The 23568-nt window shown below is 37.3% G+C and overlaps 3 protein-coding genes and 1 non-coding gene across 6 annotated transcripts in view; all 4 read right to left on the reverse strand.

Annotated features, from left to right (window-relative positions):
• LOC111451421 (golgin candidate 5-like) overlaps positions 1-3555 on the reverse strand; it is an 11472-nt gene extending 7917 nt beyond the window's left edge. Inside the window, exons 1-4 of one of the 3 annotated variants that reach the window (XM_023091834.1) lie at positions 3178-3553; positions 2627-2846; positions 925-2090; positions 615-686 (exon numbers count right to left, since the gene is read on the reverse strand). In XM_023091834.1, coding sequence (XP_022947602.1) covers positions 615-686; positions 925-2090; positions 2627-2780 — 1392 coding nt within the window. In that variant the 5' untranslated portion in view covers positions 2781-2846; positions 3178-3553. Of the gene's footprint in view, positions 1-614; positions 687-924; positions 2091-2626; positions 2847-3177 lie in introns of all 3 variants that reach the window. The other 2 variants (XM_023091836.1, XM_023091837.1) reach the window with 2 other exon arrangements.
• A 4103-nt stretch (positions 3556-7658) lies between these two features.
• Positions 7659-9934, reverse strand: LOC111450976 (probable mannitol dehydrogenase). Its single transcript, XM_023091181.1, has 4 exons — positions 9800-9934; positions 9379-9492; positions 8786-9299; positions 7659-8132 (listed from the first exon to the last, which is right to left on the reverse strand). The coding sequence occupies exons 1-4, from the start codon at positions 9895-9897 to the stop codon at positions 7782-7784; spliced, it is 1077 nt and encodes a 358-aa protein (XP_022946949.1). The 5' UTR covers positions 9898-9934; the 3' UTR covers positions 7659-7781.
• Positions 9935-10603: 669 nt separating this feature from the next.
• LOC111451828 lies at positions 10604-14813 on the reverse strand. The gene is made up of 3 exons (XM_023092404.1): positions 14294-14813; positions 12025-13510; positions 10604-11775 (listed from the first exon to the last, which is right to left on the reverse strand). Exons 1-3 carry the CDS (start codon positions 14673-14675, stop codon positions 10617-10619), a joined length of 3027 nt encoding a protein of 1008 aa, XP_022948172.1. The 5' UTR covers positions 14676-14813; the 3' UTR covers positions 10604-10616.
• Positions 14814-16322: 1509 nt separating this feature from the next.
• On the reverse strand, positions 16323-16402 carry TRNAL-UAG. The gene has a single exon. It is a non-coding gene; the product is annotated as a tRNA-Leu (tRNA).
• Between the last annotated feature and the right edge of the window lie 7166 nt (positions 16403-23568).

The following is a 23568-nucleotide window of genomic DNA, read 5'->3' on the forward strand; positions in this document are numbered from 1 at the left end:
AAAAAAAAAAAAAAAAAAAAAAAAAAAAAAAAAAAAAAAAGAAGATGAAGAAGAAAACAGAAAAAGGGAAAAGATCTGTAATAGGCCTCCAGAATAATAGACATTAAGTTCAATTGTTGAGACAGTTTTTCCATCCTCGCTTACGAAAGGGTAAAAATGTCAATAACCTGATGTGGAAATACTTACAGAAATAGTTGCAGTTTATAGTTAAACTGGCTGTTGGCTAGTTTGTTAGGAAACGACTAATTAGTTTGTTAGGAAACGACTAATTAGTTTGTTAGCTGGTTAGTTTACTTGATAACTAGTTATGAGTCGCTGACTTGTGTATAGTATAAATACTAGTGGCCCCCGGTGTAAAAAGGCAAATTTTCCAATTAATAATGAACGTTAATTTGATTGGTCAAAGTAATGGCATGAAGGAAAATGCAGAAAATAATTGGAATAAGATCGTGTTAAGTACAAAGTTATATGGGTCAAATGTTAACTTCATTCATTCGTTGATTTGCTAAGAGAGTCCCTAAAGTAAATGGGCTTCCTATCAACCACCACACCAAACTACTCAAAAAGGATAACCACTTAAGATCTTAACTGATTGACATGAAAATATAAAATACCTTTAATTTCTCGATCACAGTATTCAAATGCTCATTTTCATTCATCAATTTCTCTATCTCATCAGCCTTTGCCTGCAAGAAATCAGATTTGTTACTTGAGAAGAGAAAGAAGCATACAAGGAAAGGAACATTTCCAAAGACCCCGTCTCAGCTAATGTGCCCTAGACAATCTGATCTTAAGTATCTACTGGTTATTCAAATCTAGTCATTTTTCCAATGGCAAGAATAACCATGTAAAAGGCTTTAGGCTCAAAATCTATCTTTTTTGAGAGCCCAACAACATATAGGGTGGGGGATTTGAATCTCTGACCTGGTCAAGAGTATCTTTACCGACAAGGTTCAAGGTAAGGTTTGCCACATTAAGTACCTGAGCTTGTCTTACTGCACCCTGCAATGCTGTTTCCTTTTTTTTCATTTCAGCCTTCACCTTCTCTAGTTCATGCATAGAATCTAAATGAGTAGGTGTATTTTCCTCTGAGCTGAAATCTCGCTCTTTAGCTTCTTTCTCACTACCTTGGGGTTCCTGATTCGTTTCGGTTGCTTTAATTGCTAGATCACTTTCATGAGAATCTGAATTAGAAGTGCGCAGAAAAGCCTCATCAAAAAGAGGAGCATTGGACAATTCACTTGCAGAAACTTCACGAGGACCTTCTTTTACCTCAGTGCTACCAGAATGTATGCTAGAAGTTTCACTACCACCTTCACCCTGATTATCATCAGAAGACTCGGATACAGTATGAGGAATCGTTTTTAAGACCTCCTTTTCTTCTGTTTTCAATTTATCAGTAATCTCAACCTCAACCATTGGTTCATTTATCCTATCTGCTAGCAATATCTGTTCATTACTTCTGTTATGCACATCAAAAGAACTCAGAGATTGAACCAACAGCTCATTACTTCCTTCATCTTGATATATATCAGTTGCTTCTGACTTGGTATCTAACTCTGGAAGTTTGGAAGTTTCCATTTCTGAAAACTCTTTCTGCTGTAAGTTGTGAGTGGAGTCTGAAATTTCTGCAGTGGGTTCAGGACTTTCGACAGACATTCTTGGTGAATCGTGATCGGCTTTATCAAGGGGTTCTGACGCGTCATTATTCTGGACAGAAGACCCAAGAACTTCAATAGGAGAGACTGAAGATTCAGACTCTGCTTCTCCTTGGCTTTCCTTTTGTACGTCGTCTGGTCTGTCATCATCCTGTTCTGTGGGCACTTCAACTTCTCGAGCACTTGGTTCCCTTAAAGACGAAGGAACTGGCTGCTCAGTTTCAATGCCTTCCTTTTTATTCAAATCATATTGAAGCTGTGAAGAGTCCTGTTTCTCTGATGATTCCCCAACTTCTGTGGGAATTAGTGAAGATTGTGATTCACTTGATGACTCGTCTACTAAACTTTCATCAGTTTTATTCTGCCCAATTAATGCCCTGACTGGATCAAAGAGTGTTTTCCCTTCTGTAGCTGATTGCCAGAATCCAGGAGCTACAGGGATATAAAGAGGCATGAAAAGAAATTGGCATTAAACTGGCTTTTTACATTTGTAAAGGCATTGACCAACTCCTGAATCTCAAGAATCATGGATTAACACTATGGCAGTGCAAGAACAACCAGGAAAACATACCCACAGAATAATACTAAATTTTCTTTGTGACAATTATATTTGAGAACAAACGTTTCTAATTTTTTCCTTTTTGTGCTTGATTCCAAGAAAAATTGTGGCCCCAGTTGCACTAGCAGAACAACCGGAAATTGCAAACTGCAGACACTTCCAAATGAAAAACAATATGGAAGGAAAGCATCAATGATTTTATCCAACACTAAGTTCGATAGACAAGGACTTCAGTATATCTTAATTAAGAAATTTTAATCACATTAACCATTTCATAATCATTTGTCTAAGCAGAAAAATGCTTTTTTCTGCATCCTTCGAGCTTTCCTAGAGATTAAGTATCATAGAAAAAATGTTCGTTCAAATACCAAATAATAATAGGCAACATAATAGAAAAGTGTATACTTACCATCACTGCTGGGCTCCGACTCCGGCTCCTCTTCAAACCCAAGAGCAGAGTCAAAATTCTTCTCAATATTCTTCACGCTCTCTTGGAGCTTATTTACCGCGCCAGCAAGATCCGGAAAGTTACCCAAAGAAACCTTCCCACCAAACCAAGCCATTTAAGAACAAACGATAGATCTCCAATTCAATCAACTAATGCTAGCGCATACAGTCCCCAGCTAATGCTGAAAAAGAATAAACGAGATAGAATTCAATTAACTGAGAAAGCTTGTTGACAAATATAATAGTAACTACCAAATCAACCAAAATTAGCGGGTAACACTCATTGAAAATTAGAAATATGATACGGTGGGCGGGGGCTTTCGCCAGTGAGCTTCATTTCCATCGAAGACATTAATCAACATTTTCTTCATTGATGACACAATGCAAGAAACGAAAAATTAATACAAGAAGAGGTGTAAGATCCACGCAGAAATGGATCAGAATAAGCAGTGGGAAATTAGTGGAGGAATGGAAAGAATTAAGTTATGATCCTAATGCAAAACTTATGAGAACCTCGTCATCCACACCGGAAGAGAATCCAATTGGGTATTGATAGGAGCAGTGAATGCCATAATCACATCATGGAGTTTCTCTATTGAGCTGCGGACAATGTTGTAGACAATTGTCTTTCAATTCGAAATTTAGAATAGAGAAAGATCGAGACGGTGGGCAGATGAAACGGGGAGTTCGGCGTTGGTTCCGTCGCAGTGAGTAGGTTTGTCACACCGTGGGTTTCGTCAGATACACAGATCTGGTTCAGTGCCACCGCCGTCGCACGTTGCTTGCCGGAGAAGAGGCTGTCGCCGGCGCGTGGTGGTTTGCCGGGATTAACGTTAGAGGGCTGGAAGAGGAAAAAACAATGGTGAGAGAGGTGAAAGAAAAATAAATAAGGGAAGGAAAAGAGAGAGAAGAAAAATTAAAAGTATTCTTTCACGTTTCAAAAGTATTCTTAAATTTTTAAATTTTTTATTAATATATTTGAATTTTAAAAAAAAATTAAAAGTACTATTACACTTAAAAATTAAAAAAAAAAATACTTGTATATGAATTTTTTTAATATAATCTTAGGACATTTTAAAGTTATTAATGTAATCTTGAAATTGTCAAATAAAAAAATCATGTTCGAGTTATAAATTAAATGGTCTAGTACATGAATAAGGTTTGATGTCTTATACTAGTAATATTATTGATACGGTTCACTTTGTAATTATTATAAATGATTTGATCAAATCGTTTATATGAAAACATGTGTGAGTAGGGATGTCCTATGCAAGGAAGGTGTATAAAACTAAACCATGAAATATTTAATCTTAAAATGAGTTATGAACTCCTGGCCGGAAGCGCTTGTCATTTAATTTGCATGGGTGATAATAGCTTTTGTAGTCGATTCAATATGCATAGGGCTAGAGGGTTGTGTGTTCATAAGCATTGGGCATTGGGCTACTTCCTCTAGAGTTGGTGAGTGCGGACGCGCACCGTATGATGATGAGTGCGAATGCACATAGATGATGGTGTTCATGAGGCGCATGACACTACGGGGTTCCAGTGACCTCCGAACGTTGTTATAGATCCCTAAATCATAGATGAGCATGAGATGTAGATAGATCCCAAGTGGTGAGTCTAAATATGAGGAAATTTAGGGGTCGTTATAGTATGTGTAACGACCTAGGCCCATTGCGCAGATATTGTCCTCTTTGGGTTTTGGGCTTCTCCTCAATAAGTGTGTTTTGTTCTTGTCCCCCAACCAATGTGGGACATCACATTGTTCTGGAAGAGGTTTCCACACCCTTATAAAGGGTGTTTCATTCTCCTCCCCAACCAATGTGGGACATCACAATCCACCCCTTAGGGTCCTCTTCCACACCCTTATAAAGGGTGTTTCATTCTCCATGTCACCCCTTAGGGTCCTCTTCCACACCCTTATAAAGGGTGTTTCATTCTCCTCCCCAACCAATGTGGGACATCACAATCCACCCCTTAGGGTGTTTCGTTCTCCTCCCCAACCAATGTGGGACATCACATCGTTCGTTCTGAAAGAGGTTTCCACACCCTTATACAGGGTGTTTCGTTTTCCTCCCCAACCAATGTGGGACATCACAATCCACCTCTGTAGAAGTTTCCACACCCTTATAAAGGGTGTTTTGTTCTCCTCCCCAACCAATGTGGGACATCACAATTCACCCCTTTAGGGCCCAGCGTCCTCGCTAACACTCGTTCTTTTCTCCAATCGATGTGGGACACCCATCAAATCCACCCCCTAGCACTCGTTCCTTTCTCCAATCGATGTAGGACACTCGTCAAATCTACTCCCTTTTAGGGCCCAACGTCCTTATTGGCACACCTCCTCATGTCTACCCCTCTTCGGGGAATAACCTCCTCGCTGGCACATCGCCCGATGTATGGCTCTAATACCACCCACCGCTAGCAGATATTGTCCTCTTGGGCTTTCCCTCAAGGCTTTAAAACGTGTCTACTAGGGAGAGGTTTCCACACCCTTATAGAGGGTGTTTCGTTCTCCTCCCCAACCAATGTGGGACATCACACATTTAATACAATCTTGTTTGCGTCTTCCTTCATATCATATCATTTATCTTATCTTGCATGCATATGTCAGGGTTGTATTTCATATTAGTTCGTCGTTTTGCATGTCAATCATATCATTTATGTCACACATATATCATATCATAACATTTCCATGATTTCAGATATAAAAATCCACCCTGTACACATATCATAACTTTTCCATATTTCCAACATAACAATTCTCATCGTGTACATATCATACGTATCATATATCACAACAGTTATATAATATAACCTATGTATGTTTTCCATATATCACACCATGACATATCGTATCACAATATATCATAACAATTTATCACATATATCGTACTATAACACATCATATTACAACATATATATATATATATATATATATATATATATATATCTGTCGTTCACATGTCGTATCATAATCATATCATTTCCTAAACTTGTCATAGCCTCATCGTCTTTATACACCTCATAGTCGTATTATTTCATGAACATACCTTAGTCATATCTTTTCCTAAATGTATCCTAACCATATCGTTTTATCCATATATCATAACCATATCGTTTTCAATACATAGCCTAACTATATCGTTTTGTCAATCTATTATATCCATATCGTTTTCCATACATAACCTAACCAAATCATTTCATGAACAAATCTTAGTCATATCGTTACATTACGTTTATTGCATCCTTCTCATATCCTATTTCAAACATATCATTAAACACATCATACCGTAAAAGTTATCATACCATTCACATATCAACATATACATATCCTATCATATCATAGTCATATTCATTCATAAACAATTCACACATATCAAATATAACCATGTTGATAGTAAGGTCACTTACCTAAGCTTAGATTGATGTCACCCGTTTATTCGTAATGAAAGTTTGATTTTGTCCTTTGTATCCAAATCAACCTATATGAATCTATGACATCAATTTCACGTTCAATTTTCTAAATTACAATGGTCCATGTGTTAGACTTCATGCGAGCATTAAAAAATTTGCATTAGTAGAGTCTTGGAACGTTATAACATATATATATATATATATATATATTATCATATTTTTATTAAAGATCTCATTTTCTAATATTAATGTTTGAGGGAATATATTATTTTTGTTATATGAAAGATTTTGATGGAAATTTTGATGAACGTTACAACAAACAAAGCAGCGCTGATCCGACCTTGTGAGGACAAAGACAAATGAGCGCCATGATGCGACTGAGGAGGACAGTGCCAACCAACACTCCATATTATGTGTGCATTGAAGAGAGGCGAGACACAAAAGATAGGGAGAGCGAGTAGATATCAGTGTTAGAGATAGGCTTGTGGAAGGGTCGGGTAGGGCCCAGGTCTTAACCTCAAAATTTGAGGTTCTAGAGAAAATTTGGGCATGCAGTTCTTGAGTCAAGTCCGTCCATTTGAAATATAAAAGCTCGCAAAATGTGGTGTCAGTTGGACACCGAACAACGCTCCGCGACAACATATGACCATTTGTCAAAATGACGTCTACCCAAGAAAGACAGAAAACGACTCAAAATGTACTATAAAAACCATGGTGTTAGCTCTCCACCACCCCTAGCCCTATAGGCTAAGCAAGCTACCATGTGGCATATACGTGTGTCACAGTGAGGGTGAGAGTTGTGAGACGAGTGTCTTGAGTGGCTTATTTTGAAATGAGTATTTCAAGAACAATGTCGAACGACGCAGGTCTGTCAACATTGGGCTCCAGTCCATGTGTCAAAGGTTAGATCAAAGGTTGGATCATACACTCAATATTCTGTAAGGAATTCATAAATGATATTGCATGGACACGAGAGGGTCCAATGCCTTGATAGAATTTGGATGAATGGATTTTCAGGATGTCTATATTGATATTATAAAGACATGTGGATCCATTCTCAATGGCATGACTAAGTGAGTAGTGATGACATCAAGACATGAGCCATACTAAATTGAGAGCCTAGATGATGTTGGGATGCGGCATTGTGTTGAGAGACTTTGGCCCGAGTAGAAGCAAGGTTGAGGCGAATGACTTGACCTAATATAGAGGCAAGTCGGTTTGGTCGCATATGATTGAAAATACATGTGAAGGCACTATGTGTGGCCGAAAAATTTTGGATTCCACACAAGTTGTATATGGCGGGTAAAAACAAACCTCTCCTAAGGTCTGACAAAGTCACAAAGCTAAGCAAAAAATGAATATGAGGCTTGGGTTCTCCTCAAGTCTAGTCATGAGCGTGTCAAGATCACGACGTCGCCTGTTTGAAAATATACTACCATGACACCCCACCTCACCATGTAGATATCTCTACCTATTACTCAACTTTCTTTTTGTGTGATCACTCTATTTAGTTTATTAACCATATTAATCCTCCCATGCCACAAATACTATTCGGAGGTTCAAGAAAATTGTTCCACCAACAACAAAAGATGAACGACAAATAATATTACGAGCATAATCATAAAGTTTGTGAGTTCAACGTGATAGAGCAAAACATTATAAACGTGAGAGTAAAGGCATATTCACCAAAGTTTTAGCATCTATTTGAAGGAGTTTCCAATGTCAATCACGAACCGATATCGAACATCGGATTTCTCTAGGCGTTCGATGGCAGTGTTAATATCGTCCATACGAATCAGCTCAATCTCTGCTGTGATGTTATGTTTACCACAGAAATCCAACATCTCCTGTGTCTCTTTCAGCCCTCCAAAGTTGCTTCCACCAACCATCTTCCTACCGAGCACTATAGCAGCAACTGGCAGTTCTAGTGGCTTGTTAGGTAACCCCACAGTCACCAACTTTCCATTCAGCTTTAGCAGACCAAGCAATGGAGCAAGAGCATGGATAGCTGATACCGTGTCAATAATGTAATCCATCGTCCCCATCGCAGCCTGCACACAATCAACAAGCATTACACAAGATTTGGGAGCTACTTTAGTGGGGATATTGTCCGCCCAAACCCATCGCTAACAGATATTGTCCTTTTTGGACTTCCTTTTCGTTTCGAGCTTACTCTCGAAGTTTTTAAAACGCGTCTACTAGGGAGTACTTTCCACACCCTTATGAAGTGTGTTTCTTTCTCCTCTCCAATCGACGTGGGATCTCACAATCCACCACCTTCAGGGTCCAGCGTCCTCCTCGCTGACACTCATTCTTTTCTCCAATCGATGGGGACCCCATCAAATCCACCCCCTTCGGGATCCAATGTCCTTACTAGCACACTACCTCGTGTCTACCCCTTTGGGGAACAACACTCGTGTCTACCCCCTTCAGGAACAGCCTCCTTGCTAGCACATCGCCCGATGTCTGACTCTGATTCTATTTGTAACAGCTCAAGCCCACTACTAACAGATATTACCCTCAAAGTTTTTAAAACACGTTTGTTAAGGAGAGGTTTCCACACCTTTATAAACAATATTTTGTTCTCCTCCCCCAACCGACGTGGGATCTCCCATTAAGACTTAGTTAAGACTCAATTAAGACTTCAACCAAACCCTAAGCCCTAAGCCCTGAACCCTAAACCCTTAGGCTTGAAACAACGAACCTTCAATTGTGCAGGATCACTCGAAACAACGAAAGCATCGGCACCGAGCCTGTCGATAGCTTCCTCCTTCTTTCTCGGAGACGTACTAATGACAGTAACTTTCAACCCAAATGCCTTACCAAACTTAACAGCAACATGACCAAGCCCACCAAGTCCAACCACACCCAAATGCTTACCAGATTCAGTCATTCCATAGTATTTCATAGGGCTATAGATTGTGATTCCAGCGCACAGAAGAGGAGCTCCGGCATCAAGGGGTAAGTTGTCGGGAAATCGGAGCACGAAATGCTGATCGACGACAATGCTATCAGAATAACCACCATAAGTCTTTGCTCCATCATATGAATGTCCATTGTAAGTATATATCAACTTGGGGCAGTAATTCTCTAAGTTTTGTTCGCAGTTTTGGCAACTTTTGCAAGATCCAACTATGACACCTACCCCTACTTGATCGCCCACTTTGAATTTGTTCACATTGTTCCCAACAGAAGTCACAACACCAACAATCTCATGCCTGAAAAACATCAAATCCCATATTTCATATCAAATTTTGCCAACACACCATATGTTTTTATTGCTTATTTGTAACGTACCCTGGGACTATTGGATAATCTGTGACACCCCAATCGTTCTTCAGCAGATGCAGATCTGAATGGCAAACCCCACAGTAAAGGACTTTGATACTCACATCATCGCCACCATTTTCTCTGCCAAAACAAAAATAATATTGAGATGTTAGGAATCTACGTTACGTTAGTGGTGAACTTGGACGGTTACAAATGGTATCTAAGCTAGACACCAGGCGATGTGTCAAAGGAGGCTAAGCTCAAAAGGGGTGGACACGAGACGGTGTACCAATAAGGATACTGGGTCTCGAAGGTGGGTGAATTGGGTGTCCCACATCGATTAAAGACAAAAACGAGTGCCAATAAAGTATTTGGGTGGATTGCGAAATCCCACGTCGGTTAGAAAGAGAAACAAAACATTCGTTAGGTGTTAGTAAAAGAAATTGACCTTCGACAGAAATGAAAGGGGGAGAGTAAGCCAGAAGAATCCCTAGCAGCCCATCCGAAAGCCTTGTTTGGATGTTCATCTTGGGGTGATTTGGCCATTTGAGAGTGGTGAGTTGAGTGTAAAGTGGCATTGAGAGGCTAAATAGGCAATATTATGTATGTGGTTGGTTGGGAAGTGGATGGATTTCATCTAACACCCTTCAATGCCAACAAGTTGTTGGTGAGAGATATTAATTCCATTCAATTTCCTTTCTCAAACCTTATCGATTTCAGATAATAGCAGCCTCATAAATGTAGCGTAATTTCTTCTCTCCGAACGACTTAAATCTTTGTGTATTTATTTTAATTTCTATTCATAGATTTTGAGTGTGATCGATTTAGTTTCTGCTTCTATTACAACAATTGGTATCAAAGTATTTTGGTTGTGACATTTCGGTACTGTGAAAGTCTTAAGATACAAAATTTCAACAAAATATGTTATTAACTAATTCAACAAAATTTCCAACTATTTATAAAATGAATATAACGCATCAATCCATTAACATACATCCGCAAAATGGAGAATGAATTTCAGTCCCTACCACAAATAAAAAGTTATTTAAGAAAGCTTCAAATCTAAGCCTTCTAAACTAAGCTTACACACTAAAATTACTTGTGAATTTGGAAACTTATGCTCTATACCATTTCTGAAATACCCAAAACTGTTTCCCTTTGAAAAAAATTGATGCATCTCTATGAATACTAAGAATTATATATATATAAACTGTAGGAAGCTCAACATATCTCTTAGCTCCTTCATGCTCGAGGTCGGAACCAACTCAGTCATGTACCCGCGACTCGCTCGATTTCTTCAAGGTACCCAAAATCCCATCAATCAGCTTTTCCTTGTCATTTTCATCCGTGTCTAAAACAAAAGAATAGCTCTTTTGATGTCTATGCTTACGAGCAAAGCTTCCTGTATTTGCTTCATTTTTGGCTGTTAAACTAGAGACCTTCAAACTATTTTCAAAACAATCGTTCATCTCGTCGCTGTTTTCTGACTTGTTTTTCCTACTATTGTCTTCTTTGTTGCCATACCATGAATCAAGGATCTGTAGTAATGGGCTTTCTTCCTTATTTGTTTGTGGCTTTGCTTGCTCTTCTGATCTCTGTGTAGTAGGACAAGACTCTCCATCAGACTCTGTTGATGATTCATCCTCTAAAACCACAGGTTCATAACAAACTTTTGGTCGTTTTTCTGTTGCTTCTGCTGTTTCGCTACTCGATGTCGATTCATCTTCGTTTCTGCTCCTGCAATCTGTGAATGCTGGACCTAATTCTTCCCATGTTGACTCAAAATCATCATCCTTTCGAGGCAGGTCAGATGATTCGTTATCAGAGTTCGCTACAACATGGGAAACCTTTGGGACCTTACCGGTGGGAACTATAAAAGTGGATTCTATTATCACTCCTGGCATTATCTGTAGCAGGGATGCCAACTTTGGGTAACCAAGCTTCTGCAAGTCAAGATGATATCCGTACTTCTCAAGAAACAGTTTTCTGAAAGCCCCCATATTATATCCTTCTGGGTGTTCTCTCAAGATTTCGTCCACAAGATTTTGACAGTCGCATAATATTTCGCTTCTTGTCCTCTCTGGAAACTTGCTTTTAGTCATAGTGGTAGAAATTCCAGCTTGAGGAACATTTTCATTTTTCTTATCTGAATCTGAATCATGTTCTGAAGATCCCTGTAAACTGGGCTGTGATACTCTGTTCATAAAGATTGATGTCAACCCATTTGCACGATGCAGGGGTTTCGTGCAAGAGCTTTTCTCAGCAGTAGAGAGAGTGACCTTGAAAGGATTTGTTTCAGAGGGGCATTCCACGAGCCATTTCTTATCTGATATTAACGATTCTATAAAGTCGAAGAGCTCGCTAGTGCTTAAGGATTTAAGAACCAAAGGTCCTTCCTCTAGCAGTTTCTGAGCCATCTCTGACCTGAAGCAAGTCAGCAGAAAACAAAATTACAAGTTGTAAATCCTATAATATCATACATACAAAGGTTTAAAACAATTTAATTATATAATGTAGAGCTGCAAGTAAATTATAGCTAGATCAATTGTTTCAAAAGCTTGATCTATATTGGGGGAAAAGTCGACACAAGCCATATAATGGGCAGAAATCCAACAGTTTCAATTACTGAGAGTGCAAAAGATATGTGAAAACATAAAAAGAAATATATCAAACCTGGTTTTTGACTGCAAAATGAGCTCCACTCCTTTAGGTGTTTCAATAAAGGATTGCATGTCCTGCCAAAAAGAACTGCTGGAAAAAAGTTGGTGTTTCCCACATTCATTTTTTAACTGGTTCTGTTCGCAACACTGCTCGCTTTCTTTACCAGTCTCAGTATCATTTTCCCGAATCTTGAACCAATTTCTAATGCTACTAAGTACTCCTGGCCTAGATCTTGATTTATCATCATATGCACTAGCAACTACAGCTGTTTTTTGAAGCTTAGCAGGCTCACGATCAGCTGAATTTGAAACTGGATGCACTGAATTAGCATCTTGACTCATTGGCTTTACAGTTTTTCCTTCACTTTTTGCTTCTCCAAGGTTCTGATTAGAATAATTCGTCACATGGCCACAACTTTTCTGCTTAGAAGCATCATCTGATGTGGAACATTTTTCAGAAATGTGATGACTTCCATTTTCAGAATTATGGTCTTTGCTACCTACAACAAACCTTCTCCATATTCTTCTAAAAAACCCCGTCTTGGCCTCAGAATGCTGTCCAATTGAGGGAATCATATTATTGTCAGCTTCAAATTTACTAGTCTGCTTTGAATCTTCCATAACATGTGGCTCAGAGACCGGCCATGTTGATGGTTCCCCTCCCATAGCTTCACCAGTAGACTTAACTAATTCATAAGATGGTTGCACCTTCTCTGGCCTGTCTTGAGCATTTAGTTCACTAGATCGAACGAGTGGTACACTCGTCGATTCTGGTGAGGAACCGTTATTGTTTAACTTTGCAATCAGATTACGATCCTGCTCTTCAGTGCCATTATCAGATGTACCTCTACTGGACTCGAATGGCTCTATGGTCCTTGGAGTGACAATTCGGACGATCAATTGGCCATCACCATTTGTTTGAAGCTTTAAAGTATGTGGCATTGACAATAGAAAGCGTGAAAACTTTTTGTAACCATAATAGTCCCTATCTATAGATATTTTACTCTTTCCCAACTCTGATCGGAGATCTGTAATGGAGATTCCTTTTGGATATAATTTCAAAATGTAACGTATTTCCCTAATGACTGCCCTTGGAATGGGAAGAGGCTTAGGATCTGAACTGATCTCAGAAACCTCCTCGGATCTAATAGAAGATACTTGCTCATTAACTGGAAATGGGTCTTCAAGAGGAACTTTATAATGGCCATACCAAGAACCATACGGTCCATCAGGTGGTTGATTAAAATGCCTTCCGACTAGATTTTCCCCTTTAACCAAAGCATTCCAATGCCACATGATGCTTGCAGCACTGCATAAAACACCAGGAGCACTTTCAGGGCTTGCTAGCAACACATTGTAGTTATTCATTCTTAAGCGGTGCAAAATGCTGGCGAAGTCCCTGTCACCAGAAATTAGAAAAAGATGTGCTGGTGGAGGATTTTGTGAAACCCAACACATGAGATCTACAAGAAGAGACCTATCAGCACTGTTTTTACCACCTACATTGGAAAAATATTACAAGGTGAAGTTCTTCGATAAGTTTTACTAAGACAAACAAATTACAAATTCTTATGCAAATTGCTTTACATTAATCACTGATTCTAGAAAACTTTTCCATAGCCACTAAATCTGGATTGATTGATTTATGATTCTCTGAAGATTCCACAACACATAACTTGAATATTTACAGCAATCCATGCAACCATAATACGAAGCACTCAAGTGTAAGGTGATAACTACCTCAAGAACATGATGATTGATGGGTACAAGTATTCATATTATCCTTTGGCAAGGGAACAAGTTTTCTGTAAATGCCCCAGCTTATGTTCGATCATTACAAGCCTAAAGGGGAAATGTATGATTATATATGCTTAGGCAACGTACTTAACTTTATACAGACTTCTAATCAATTCGCTCATTCAGCATCCTAACACAGCTTTCCACCACAAAATTGAGACACATAAATCAAGTATTAAATAGTATTTTTAACTACCTAAGCTACTAAGAGTAAATTAGGTTACTGCATTTAAATCATACTAGAGAATATGAGAAGATAAGGAAACCTCTCACACGCTCAAGCAAAATACAAAACTCCCAATGTCATACGACTAATATAGATTATTTTTCTAGTTCAAACAATAAATTTGGAGGAAAAATAGCGTAGTCTATGCAGTCCCGAAGAATCCTCAAATGAAATCTTTCTTCACAATGGAAATCGATTCTAATAATATATGAATATACATAAAAAGAAGAAATGTGTTGCAACAAAAAAATAAAATAACCTTGAGGAATGTGGGTAAGGCTAATTCCAGTAGACGAGAGAGCCTCCTGGTTGGTCCTTGAGAGCTGCAAAATGTCACCGAAAGCAGTAATTTGAACCGGACCTTTGATACCATTGGCCCTGACAGCGGCAGTGATCAAATGGGCGACCTTAAACACGTTAACACCAGCAGGAATGTTGCAATTCTCGAAGTCCCACCAAACGGAAACCCTGACATATCGAGACTCTTCGTCGTGGCGCCTAGAAGAAGATGAGGAAGGGAAAGAGTAATTACTGGAAGAAAAAGAAGCTGAAAATTGAGAAAAGTGAAGCAAGAGGGTGCGCGGTGGAGAAGAAGAACAGAGAGAAGAAAGCGAGAAAGTTGAGGAGGAGAAGAGCCTCATCCTAAGGTAATTGAGAATAACAACACAATGGTGGATTCAGGAATTAGGGTTTGAAAGAGAGAAGAAGCCATTCCATTGTCACTGTTGCAATTGGTACAGAGAGGGTTTAGACGGAGGCGAGGAAGAAGACGATCTTAAACCCTACTGCACATGCCGGACACGTGAGAACGAGCTTTGAACAAGCCGAAATTTATAGGAATTTTTTTTTAAAAAAAAATAAGAAACCCAAAGCTGTAATGTAATTTTCAAATTATTAAAAATATAATATTAGAATAATAATATAAAAAAATATTTTACCGTACAAAACATGGACCTGAAAATATATGTCCAAGCCTTTATGTGTTCTAAAGAATACAGTCTGAACCTATGTCCAAGGCTTCTTACGTTCTCAATAGTCTAGTCTAAAACCTGCATCTAAGACATCATACGTTACAAGTAATGTAGTCTGAAAACTTATGTCTAAGGCTTCATACGTTCTAGGGCATAGTCTGAATTCCTATGCTCAATGTCCTCATACATTTCAAGCAGCGTGGTTTGAAACTTGCATCCAAGACGCAGTTTGTAAACCTATATCCAAGGTTTCTTATGTTTTAAATGATGCAATCTGAGTCATGAACATGTTGTCCCGTGAGAGGTGTAGGGGCTTCTTGGATGTCTGAGTATCAGGATCTTGATATTTTCTTGTTTGAGTGGAATCAAGTTAAATGCTTAGGCCATTTGGAGGTCATTTAGACCTTGAAATATACTAAAAGAACTTTAGGAGCATTTTGTTCATTTACCCCCTAAAACTTGATTCAACCTTCCAACACAATCCAATGGTTCTAAAACTTTACACAATCCTTAAACATCTAAAATAAGGTCTAGACCTTATAATGTTTCACAACATTTGGAGGTCAATTGGGTTATGAACCAAATGTAGTTTACCATGGAGCGTTACGGTCATTTTGCATTGTTACTTGGTACTGCTACTTATCCTTATCCAATAACCACTAAATTTCATATATACCTTAATATGTCATATTATTTCAGGCATTAAAATTTTATGGGCAACGGAGTTCATTTAGTGGGTTATTTTAATGTTAATTAATTCATGGTCTAAAGTTGTGAGTATACTCAAAGATTGTATTAGCTTTGAAGACTAGACTTGAGTACACTCAGAGATTGTATTAGCTTGAAGAGCTAGCTCCGAGCAAAAGTTCATTCTTAGTTCTTGAACCCACGTCCTTTTAGACATGAGCCTAAATCTAGCACCTTAGATCACTTGACCAAATTGACTTGTTATTAACTATATTACTTCCTTCCTTCCATGTTCTAGAGGTCTAATTCAAGCATATACTAGCAATGTCTAACTAAAACATCTGGCCTTAGACCACTCGATCAAATTGTCCTATTATAATGTTTTAACTACGTTACTTTTGTCCTTCCATATTCTAAATGTCTAACTCAAGCATATACTAACTAAAACATGTCTAAATCAAGCATATACTAACTAAAACGTTACTTTTGTCCTTCCATATTCTAGATGTCTAACTCAAGCATATACTAACTAAAACATGTCTAACTCAAGCATATACTAACTAAAACATCATCATATAAGGCATATGATTCTTTAAAGCAAAATCAATTTCATGACTAAAATTTCTTTAATGACAACTGTGGGATTTGAACCCACGCCCTTTCGGACCAGAGCCTAAATCTGGCGCCTTAGACCACTCGGCCAAATTGTCTTATTATAATGTTTTAACTACGTTACTTCTGTCCTTCCATGTTCTAGATGTCTAACTCAAGCATATACTAGCAATGTCTAACTAAAACATCATCATCTAACTCAGGCATATGATTCCTTCGCAAAATCAACTTCAATGACAATTGTGGAATTTGAACCCACACTCTTTCGAATCAAAGCCTAAATCTGGCACCTTAGACCACTCGGCCAAATTATCTTGTTATTATGTTTGAACTATGTTAGTTCTTTCCTTCCATGTTCTAGATGTCTAACTAAAACATCATCGTCTAACCCAGGCATATGATTCCTTAGCAAAATCAATTTCATGATTTTAATTTTTTTAATGACAACTATGGTACTTGAATCCACACCCTTTTGCACCAAAGCCTAAATTTGGCACCTTAGACCATTCGACCAAATTGTCTTGTCATTATGTGTTTTTTCTTCTATGGGTCTTTCGACATTCTAGATCGAATACGATTGATGACATACAAATGAAAGGTTAGTAAACATATTAGTCTAGGAAAGTAAGTACATCTACCCTGTTTTTGTGTCATGGTCTCAGATTGCAATGTCATCGTCAGCCATACAAGAATGTCTTGCTTTTACCTGAAATAGAAGCAGCACACGACTTGAGTATTTTAAATAAATACTCAATAAGTGACTCTACTTTTTGTTAGGATCGCACAACAATGCACACACTCGATCTAGATGAACACAAAGAACAGGATAGAAAACATTGCAAGGAGAACTCTAGCTAAAAGAATTTGTATTGATGACTTCACGTACGTACAGTAAGAGAGAATACAGAGAATACAAAAAGTACATTTTCAAAGCTTTACCGGACGGGATATATATATAGTTCAGTTTACTATATATAGCTTTACCAGATTTAATCATATACTATATATAGCTATTTACTATATATAGCTTTACCAGATTTAACCATCTACTATATATAGCTATTTACCATATATAGCTTTACCAGATATAACCGTTGACCAAGCTATAAATAAGCAGTAGGCTCCATAACCTAACAATTCTCCCACGGAGACTGATCTAATCAACCAAGAATTTCATTCTCAAACGATCATGAGTATCTTCACTGCACCATATCAATTGAGGTTTTGCACAACCTTAGTATTCCAACATCAACACATTTTGTCAACATGATTGCTGGATTCTTTGCACCCTCTATCTTCTCAAAACACATCACCATCTTCCATTAACCTGCAAGAGAAATGGTATCGCCTTTCGTGTTTTATCTTTAAATGATAGGCCGGGTTCCTCACCAACTGTATGACACTCTGACTATCTCTATAAAGAATCTTTTCGTGCTGCTTCTTGCCCAATTCTTCCAGATAGTCAGTCATCCATATTGTCTTCTTTCCAGCTTCAGCTATTGCCACGTACTCAGCCTCAGTACAACGTATTTTTGAAGCCTAGACGTCCCATCATCCATGGCTTGCTCTCACTTGGTTGTATCCTCCAACTGTAGGGCCTCCTCAAAGGGTTGTGGTTCCCTTTCATCAGCAACAGATAGTGTAATGAAGGTACATACATATCTGGTACTCTGATAGTGCTGGATGATCTTCTCAACACCAGTTCAGGTGTCACTTGCTCCACTGCTGATTCCTCTACAGTAGTCTTAGAAGTTTCATGAGTATCTGCTACAACATCACTAGGTGAGTTTTCTTGCAACTCAAGCTCAACTCCCACTTGCTTCATGGTCTTGGAACCATGCTCCACATCTGGTTCCTCAGCAGTAGTCTCAGGAGTTTCATGAGTATCTGCTACAACATCACTAGGTGAGTTTTCCTACAACTCAAGCTCAACTCCCACTTGCTTCGTCGAACCTTGCTCCAGATATGGTTCCATTTCCAACCGCACTTTCTTCAATTATCTGGCGGTCCTTGTGAAGCTAACTTGTTTCTGCTTGCTCATAACGTAGTTCTCACAACGACCCACATCAACAGATTTCAGACCTTCTAAAACTCCTTTCGCAGCCAGCCTCTTCATTCCTTTCGCGCTCATATGTTCAAGTCTTTGGCACAATAGACTTGAACTTGAAGCACTCTCAGCAACAGCAGCTATGTTCATACACCCTGCAGTGGTGTATAAGATTCCAGATTTTGAGCCACGTGCTACTACCGTAACTCATAATCTTCCATGAACTCTTTCCTAACTTTGTTGCATAACCTGTGCTGTCCAACTGACCAATAGAGATCAGGTTTTTCTTGAGACAAGGAATATATCTGACATTCTTTAATGTCCACTGATTTCCTGCCGGAGTTTTTATGCAAACATTCCCTTTTCCTTTAATCTCCAAATCTTTGTTGTTGGCAAGATACACCTCGAAATTTTCAGACTTGAAATTCCGAAACAACTCTTTATTTGAAGAAGAATGAAAAGATGCACCTGAATCCAAAATCCAGGATTCAATCGAACTGTCCACGCTGAGGACTAGAGCATCCCCAATGTCTTCTGCTGAATTTATAGAATAATCATTATCTACAGATTTGTGGTTCTGCTTCCTCTTTGGTCTTGTACAACCTGTCCGAAAGTGATTTTTTTCTCCACAATTCCAATACTTTACGTTTGGTTTATTTAGAGATTTTTCTCGGTTCTTTGATTTTGATCGCCCTTTGTTTGGGCCCTTCGGTTTACTTCTTCCCCGTTGGTCAAGACTGAGAGCACTACCAAATGAATTTTCAATTTCTCGTTTGCGAGTACTTTCGCTGAGAACTACATCTCAAATTTCATCGAACTTCAGTTTATCAGATCCTCGGGAACTGCTGATTGCGGCAAAAATAGTATCCCACGACTTGGGTAAAGATGACATCAAAATCAATGCTTTAATTTCATTTTCAAAATTAATTTCCACCGAACTCAGTTGACTTACGATCATATTGAATTCATTTATATGATCCACAACAAATCCACCTTCAGACATCTGTAGATTGAACAATCTCCGCATCAAATACACCTTGTTCATAGTCGACGGTTTTTCGTACATATTCGACAGCGCCTTCATCAGATTTGACATTGTCTTCTCCTTGAGGATTTAAACGCCACGTTTCTAGATAGCATCAACTAGATCAGCCCTAAAACTTTTCGATCCTTGAGCTTCTATTGCTCCGTGGTCATGGTATCCGGCATCACTCCCAATAGGGATTCATAAAGATCTTTCTGGTACAGATAATCTTCAATCTACATCTTCCAGAAATTGAATCGGATCCATCAAACTTCTCAATTCCAATCTTTGAACTTTCCATCGTCACAGATCATGGTGACTTCCGCTTAGCTCTGATACCAGTTGTTAGGATCGCACAACAACGCACACACTCGATCTAGATGAACACAAAGAACAGGATAGAGATAATTGCAAGGAGAACTCTAACTAAAATAATTTGTATTGATGACTTCACGTATGTACAGTAAGAGAGAATACAGAGAATACAAAAAGTACATTTTCAAAGCTCTATCGGACGGGATATATATATGGTTCAGTTTACTATATATAGCTTTACCAGATTTAACCATCTACTATATATAGTTATTTACCGGATATAGCTTTACCAAATATAGCTTTACCGGATATAACCGTTGACCAAGCTATAAATAAGCAGTAGGCTCTATAACCTAACACTTTTGAGGTCAGGGAATGCAAACACATGTAACTTATGTCTAGGGACCTATTATTAAAAACAATCATAGGGGTGGCCTCCATTCCGGATAAAATTAGATGTGTAGGACTTACCTACACACGACTCATACGTGCGAGTGTGAATCCCCAGGTGGTTTGAACACTTTGGACCCATCATAGTTCATTGAAATTATATAAGTTGTGGACATTAGCGAGTCAAAAGACCTGAGAGCCACTCATAACTACCACATTGAAACTTCGAGGAAATCTTGAAACGTTGTCTTTCTTGGCTCCTATACTTGAGAGAATTTTTGTTTCTTAAAGTGCACCTCTTGTTCATTGCTACCTTGATCAATTCCTTGTATTCAATAAATAGTTGTACGTTCGCATCATATCCTCCTCTCAAAACTAATGCTCTTAATAGAAAATGTTAAGGTGTCAAATTAATGCTATAAGGATACTTAATTCAACCTGAATTCCCAACTTTTCCACTTCGGTGAAGGTGACTAGTTTTCTTCTTTTAACACAATTTTTTTTAAGGCTAACCCCTTTGGTACTTAGTTTTGTACTGTGGACCTTGGTTCAGAGTTTTAAGCTCTTATCCCTTAGAAACCCCCCTAAGAGACGGGATCCAATGCTCAGGGAACAACTCAATCCTGTATTCTCGAGGCTTCATGCATACAATGCGATGTAGTTTGTGTCATAGGACTGTGTTGCTACTCATCGGAAAGTCTTTAGAGGATATCTCAAGTTGTCATTCTAAGAATCAGTTTGTGTTAGTGTGTGTTATGAAATGAGTGCTTTTTTTCAAGGAGTATGTGTTGTTAAAGATGAGTAGTACTCTAAAGGGTAACACTTTTAGTGGAGTACTTTTTTTTCTTTGTAAGTCTTGAAATACAATTAAGGAAAAATTCTTAACGAGTAGGCTCTAATCTATATGAATCATAAACATTTCTTTACATGTATAAATCTTGCATAAGCATATTGTCATTTATGTCTTAAGTGGTAGTTACGTACTTTTCTTCTGGGTTAATATCTCAAAGTTGTCCTAATCTCCTTAATATATATTATACTCACTCTTAATATCATATATGAGTCTCATATAAATTTTCATAGTATTTTGAGTCTTTTAAAGTTTTGAAAACATCAATTCTCATAGGGGTATTTTAGTCATTTACCACCTTAAATCTGGGTTTAAATCCTCTGTATATTCAAATGACCTTGTAACTTTGTATAATCCATTTAAACTATGACATAACGCTCCTCATCAAATTTCATATCATTTACAGGTCACTTTGGTCATAAGCCTACATATAATTATAAGGGCATTTTAGTCATTTTACACATACCATTGCCTCTTATCATAATCTAATGGTCACCAAATTTCATACATAACTTTATCATGTCATATTGAGTTTTCTCTTAAAATTTCGTGAGCAAAATATTTATTTAGTAGGTTTGTGGCTCAAACGCTTCAATTGAAATCAATATTCATGTAGACACTAAGGTTAGAAAACCTTCGATACTTGACCTTAATTTCAACTTTCTCACTTTCTTCAAGATGATATGCTTCCTTCTTTTAATAGGGGATCGTCCCCTTCCGCATCATCCTTTTTCGTGTCCTCTAAACGACATGTTTCTAAAATCAACATATAGTTTTCCTTAAGTCTACTACTCTCTATCGTAATTCACATCATATTACATATCATCATAAATATACAGTTTGACCAGGACGATATTTTCACAAACATATAAATAGGTCAAACATCATAATTCAATAATAATAAAATCAAAGCTATCAAATTCAATCGTAAGCTACATTTAACAATGGTAAGTAATCACAGTATACACAATTAAATACAAAAGTACACCTTATTCAAATACAAAAATAGACTACCTTTTCTTAGGGCAGGCCTAACAATGGTAAGTAATCACAGTATACACAATTAAATACAAAAGTACACCTTATTCAAATACAAAAATAGACTACCTTTTCTTAGGGCAGGCGAGTTGTTCAAGGAGAAGAGTACTACTTTTTAAGCTCTAGCCCTCCTTTTCTCGTGTTTTTTTTCCTTCAACATTTTAAGCTCTGAGAGGCAATGCCCTTTTTACGTCTCCACCTAAGTACTACTCGAGTTTTTATCCATTCACTTTAAAGGGTATCCTTTCATCTGTTTTTTTTTTTTTAATGGAAGATTATAATAATATATGCAAAATCACTTTAAAATCTAATTTGGTCATATTAAAATTATTATGGTAGGGTTTGGTAATTTACTAAAATGGCCCTTTAAATATGGATAGCATGTGAAATTCTGCATGGGCTTGGGCTATTGTGGGTCTTTATTTGTCTTTTTCTTCTTCTTAATTTAGGTCTATGGGCCCAAATTTGTTTTCCATGGCCCATTAACGCTTATATCTATATTCAATATGCTTCAAATTTTAATGGATAATGATGTAGATGGCCCCATTTAAATACATTCACACTTCTTTTTAGGACCCACCAATTCCCATTCCAAAAATATTTATGAAGAAAATATTAATTCATATAAAAGTTAATATTTTGGATAAGAACGGCTTCTAAAAAAATAGTTATATTACTAGCGAAGTCTAATATGTTGAACTTACTATTCGATACTAATATTCGAGTCAATAAACCTATTAAAAAAATCGAGTCAAAAGATTCTTCTTAGTCAATCAATTTAATTGAAAGATTATAAACGCCGAAAGAAGTTAGAATATATAAAAGATAAAATTACATTTGAGTAGACACACGTTGATGTCGTTAGTTTGTAGGCGTAAAGCAAATGGTTTGAACACGAAAAGAAAAAAGTATAAAGGAAAAGTAGAATAGTAGTAAATGTCATATAACTATCGACCATTAAAATTCATTATTCTTTTAGTATCTATAAATATTTCGAATAGGTTTTGCTTCCTTTTTGAAACCCTAAAGTAATTAACGAGGCTAAGTTATCATGTCACATGACCTATATTTTAGTTATTAATTTTAAATTAGTAGATTTTTTTTTTTACCCTAGACTGGGTCGACCATATTTTGATAACGAGTCAAATTTGTACTATAAAACTTGAATATTTTCTTATTTATAAATAAAATAATTATTTAATTTTATATTGGGTATTATATTATCTAATTTCGTGTAAAATTTAAAGTTATTATGGTAAACTTGAACAGTATATAGTTGACATTATTAGAAGATCATGTTCAAGTAATAACTCATCACGAAATACTTAATCTCTCCTTATAAATTTGTTATTGGAGAATATTAATACTTTATAGAATGAACATATTTAACTTCATCTTAATTTTGAGTGAGATATAAACTTCTGTATATGAGTGTTTGTCATATGATTTGTATGGTGAGAACGACTTTTATAGCTGATTCAATATAAATATCATTTTGGGGACGTGTTAAAATAAAGATTGATAAACATAATCTTGCGCGACGGAACTCACTCGTTCTTATATAGAAAAGATGAATAATTGAGAGCAGTGTGGTCCCATA

The sequence above is a fragment of the Cucurbita moschata genome, unplaced genomic scaffold (genome assembly GCF_002738365.1).
Source record: "Cucurbita moschata cultivar Rifu unplaced genomic scaffold, Cmos_1.0 Cmo_Scf00013, whole genome shotgun sequence".
Lineage (NCBI taxonomy): Eukaryota > Viridiplantae > Streptophyta > Magnoliopsida > Cucurbitales > Cucurbitaceae > Cucurbita > Cucurbita moschata.

Coding starts and splice junctions, on each gene's coding strand:
- LOC111450976 (XM_023091181.1), bottom strand. CDS start 9,897: ATGGCCAAATCACCCCAAGATGAACATCCAAACAAGGCTTTCGGATGG. Junction 9,300..9,378: donor GATTATCCAATAGTCCCAGG/GTACGTTACAAA, acceptor GATGTTTTTCAG/GCATGAGATTGTTGGTGTTG. Junction 8,133..8,785: donor GTGATCCTGCACAATTGAAG/GTTCGTTGTTTC, acceptor GATTGTGTGCAG/GCTGCGATGGGGACGATGGA.
- LOC111451828 (XM_023092404.1), bottom strand. CDS start 14,675: ATGAGGCTCTTCTCCTCCTCAACTTTCTCGCTTTCTTCTCTCTGTTCT. Junction 13,511..14,293: donor CCTTACCCACATTCCTCAAG/GTTATTTTATTT, acceptor TTTCCAATGTAG/GTGGTAAAAACAGTGCTGAT. Junction 11,776..12,024: donor ATTTTGCAGTCAAAAACCAG/GTTTGATATATT, acceptor GACTTGCTTCAG/GTCAGAGATGGCTCAGAAAC.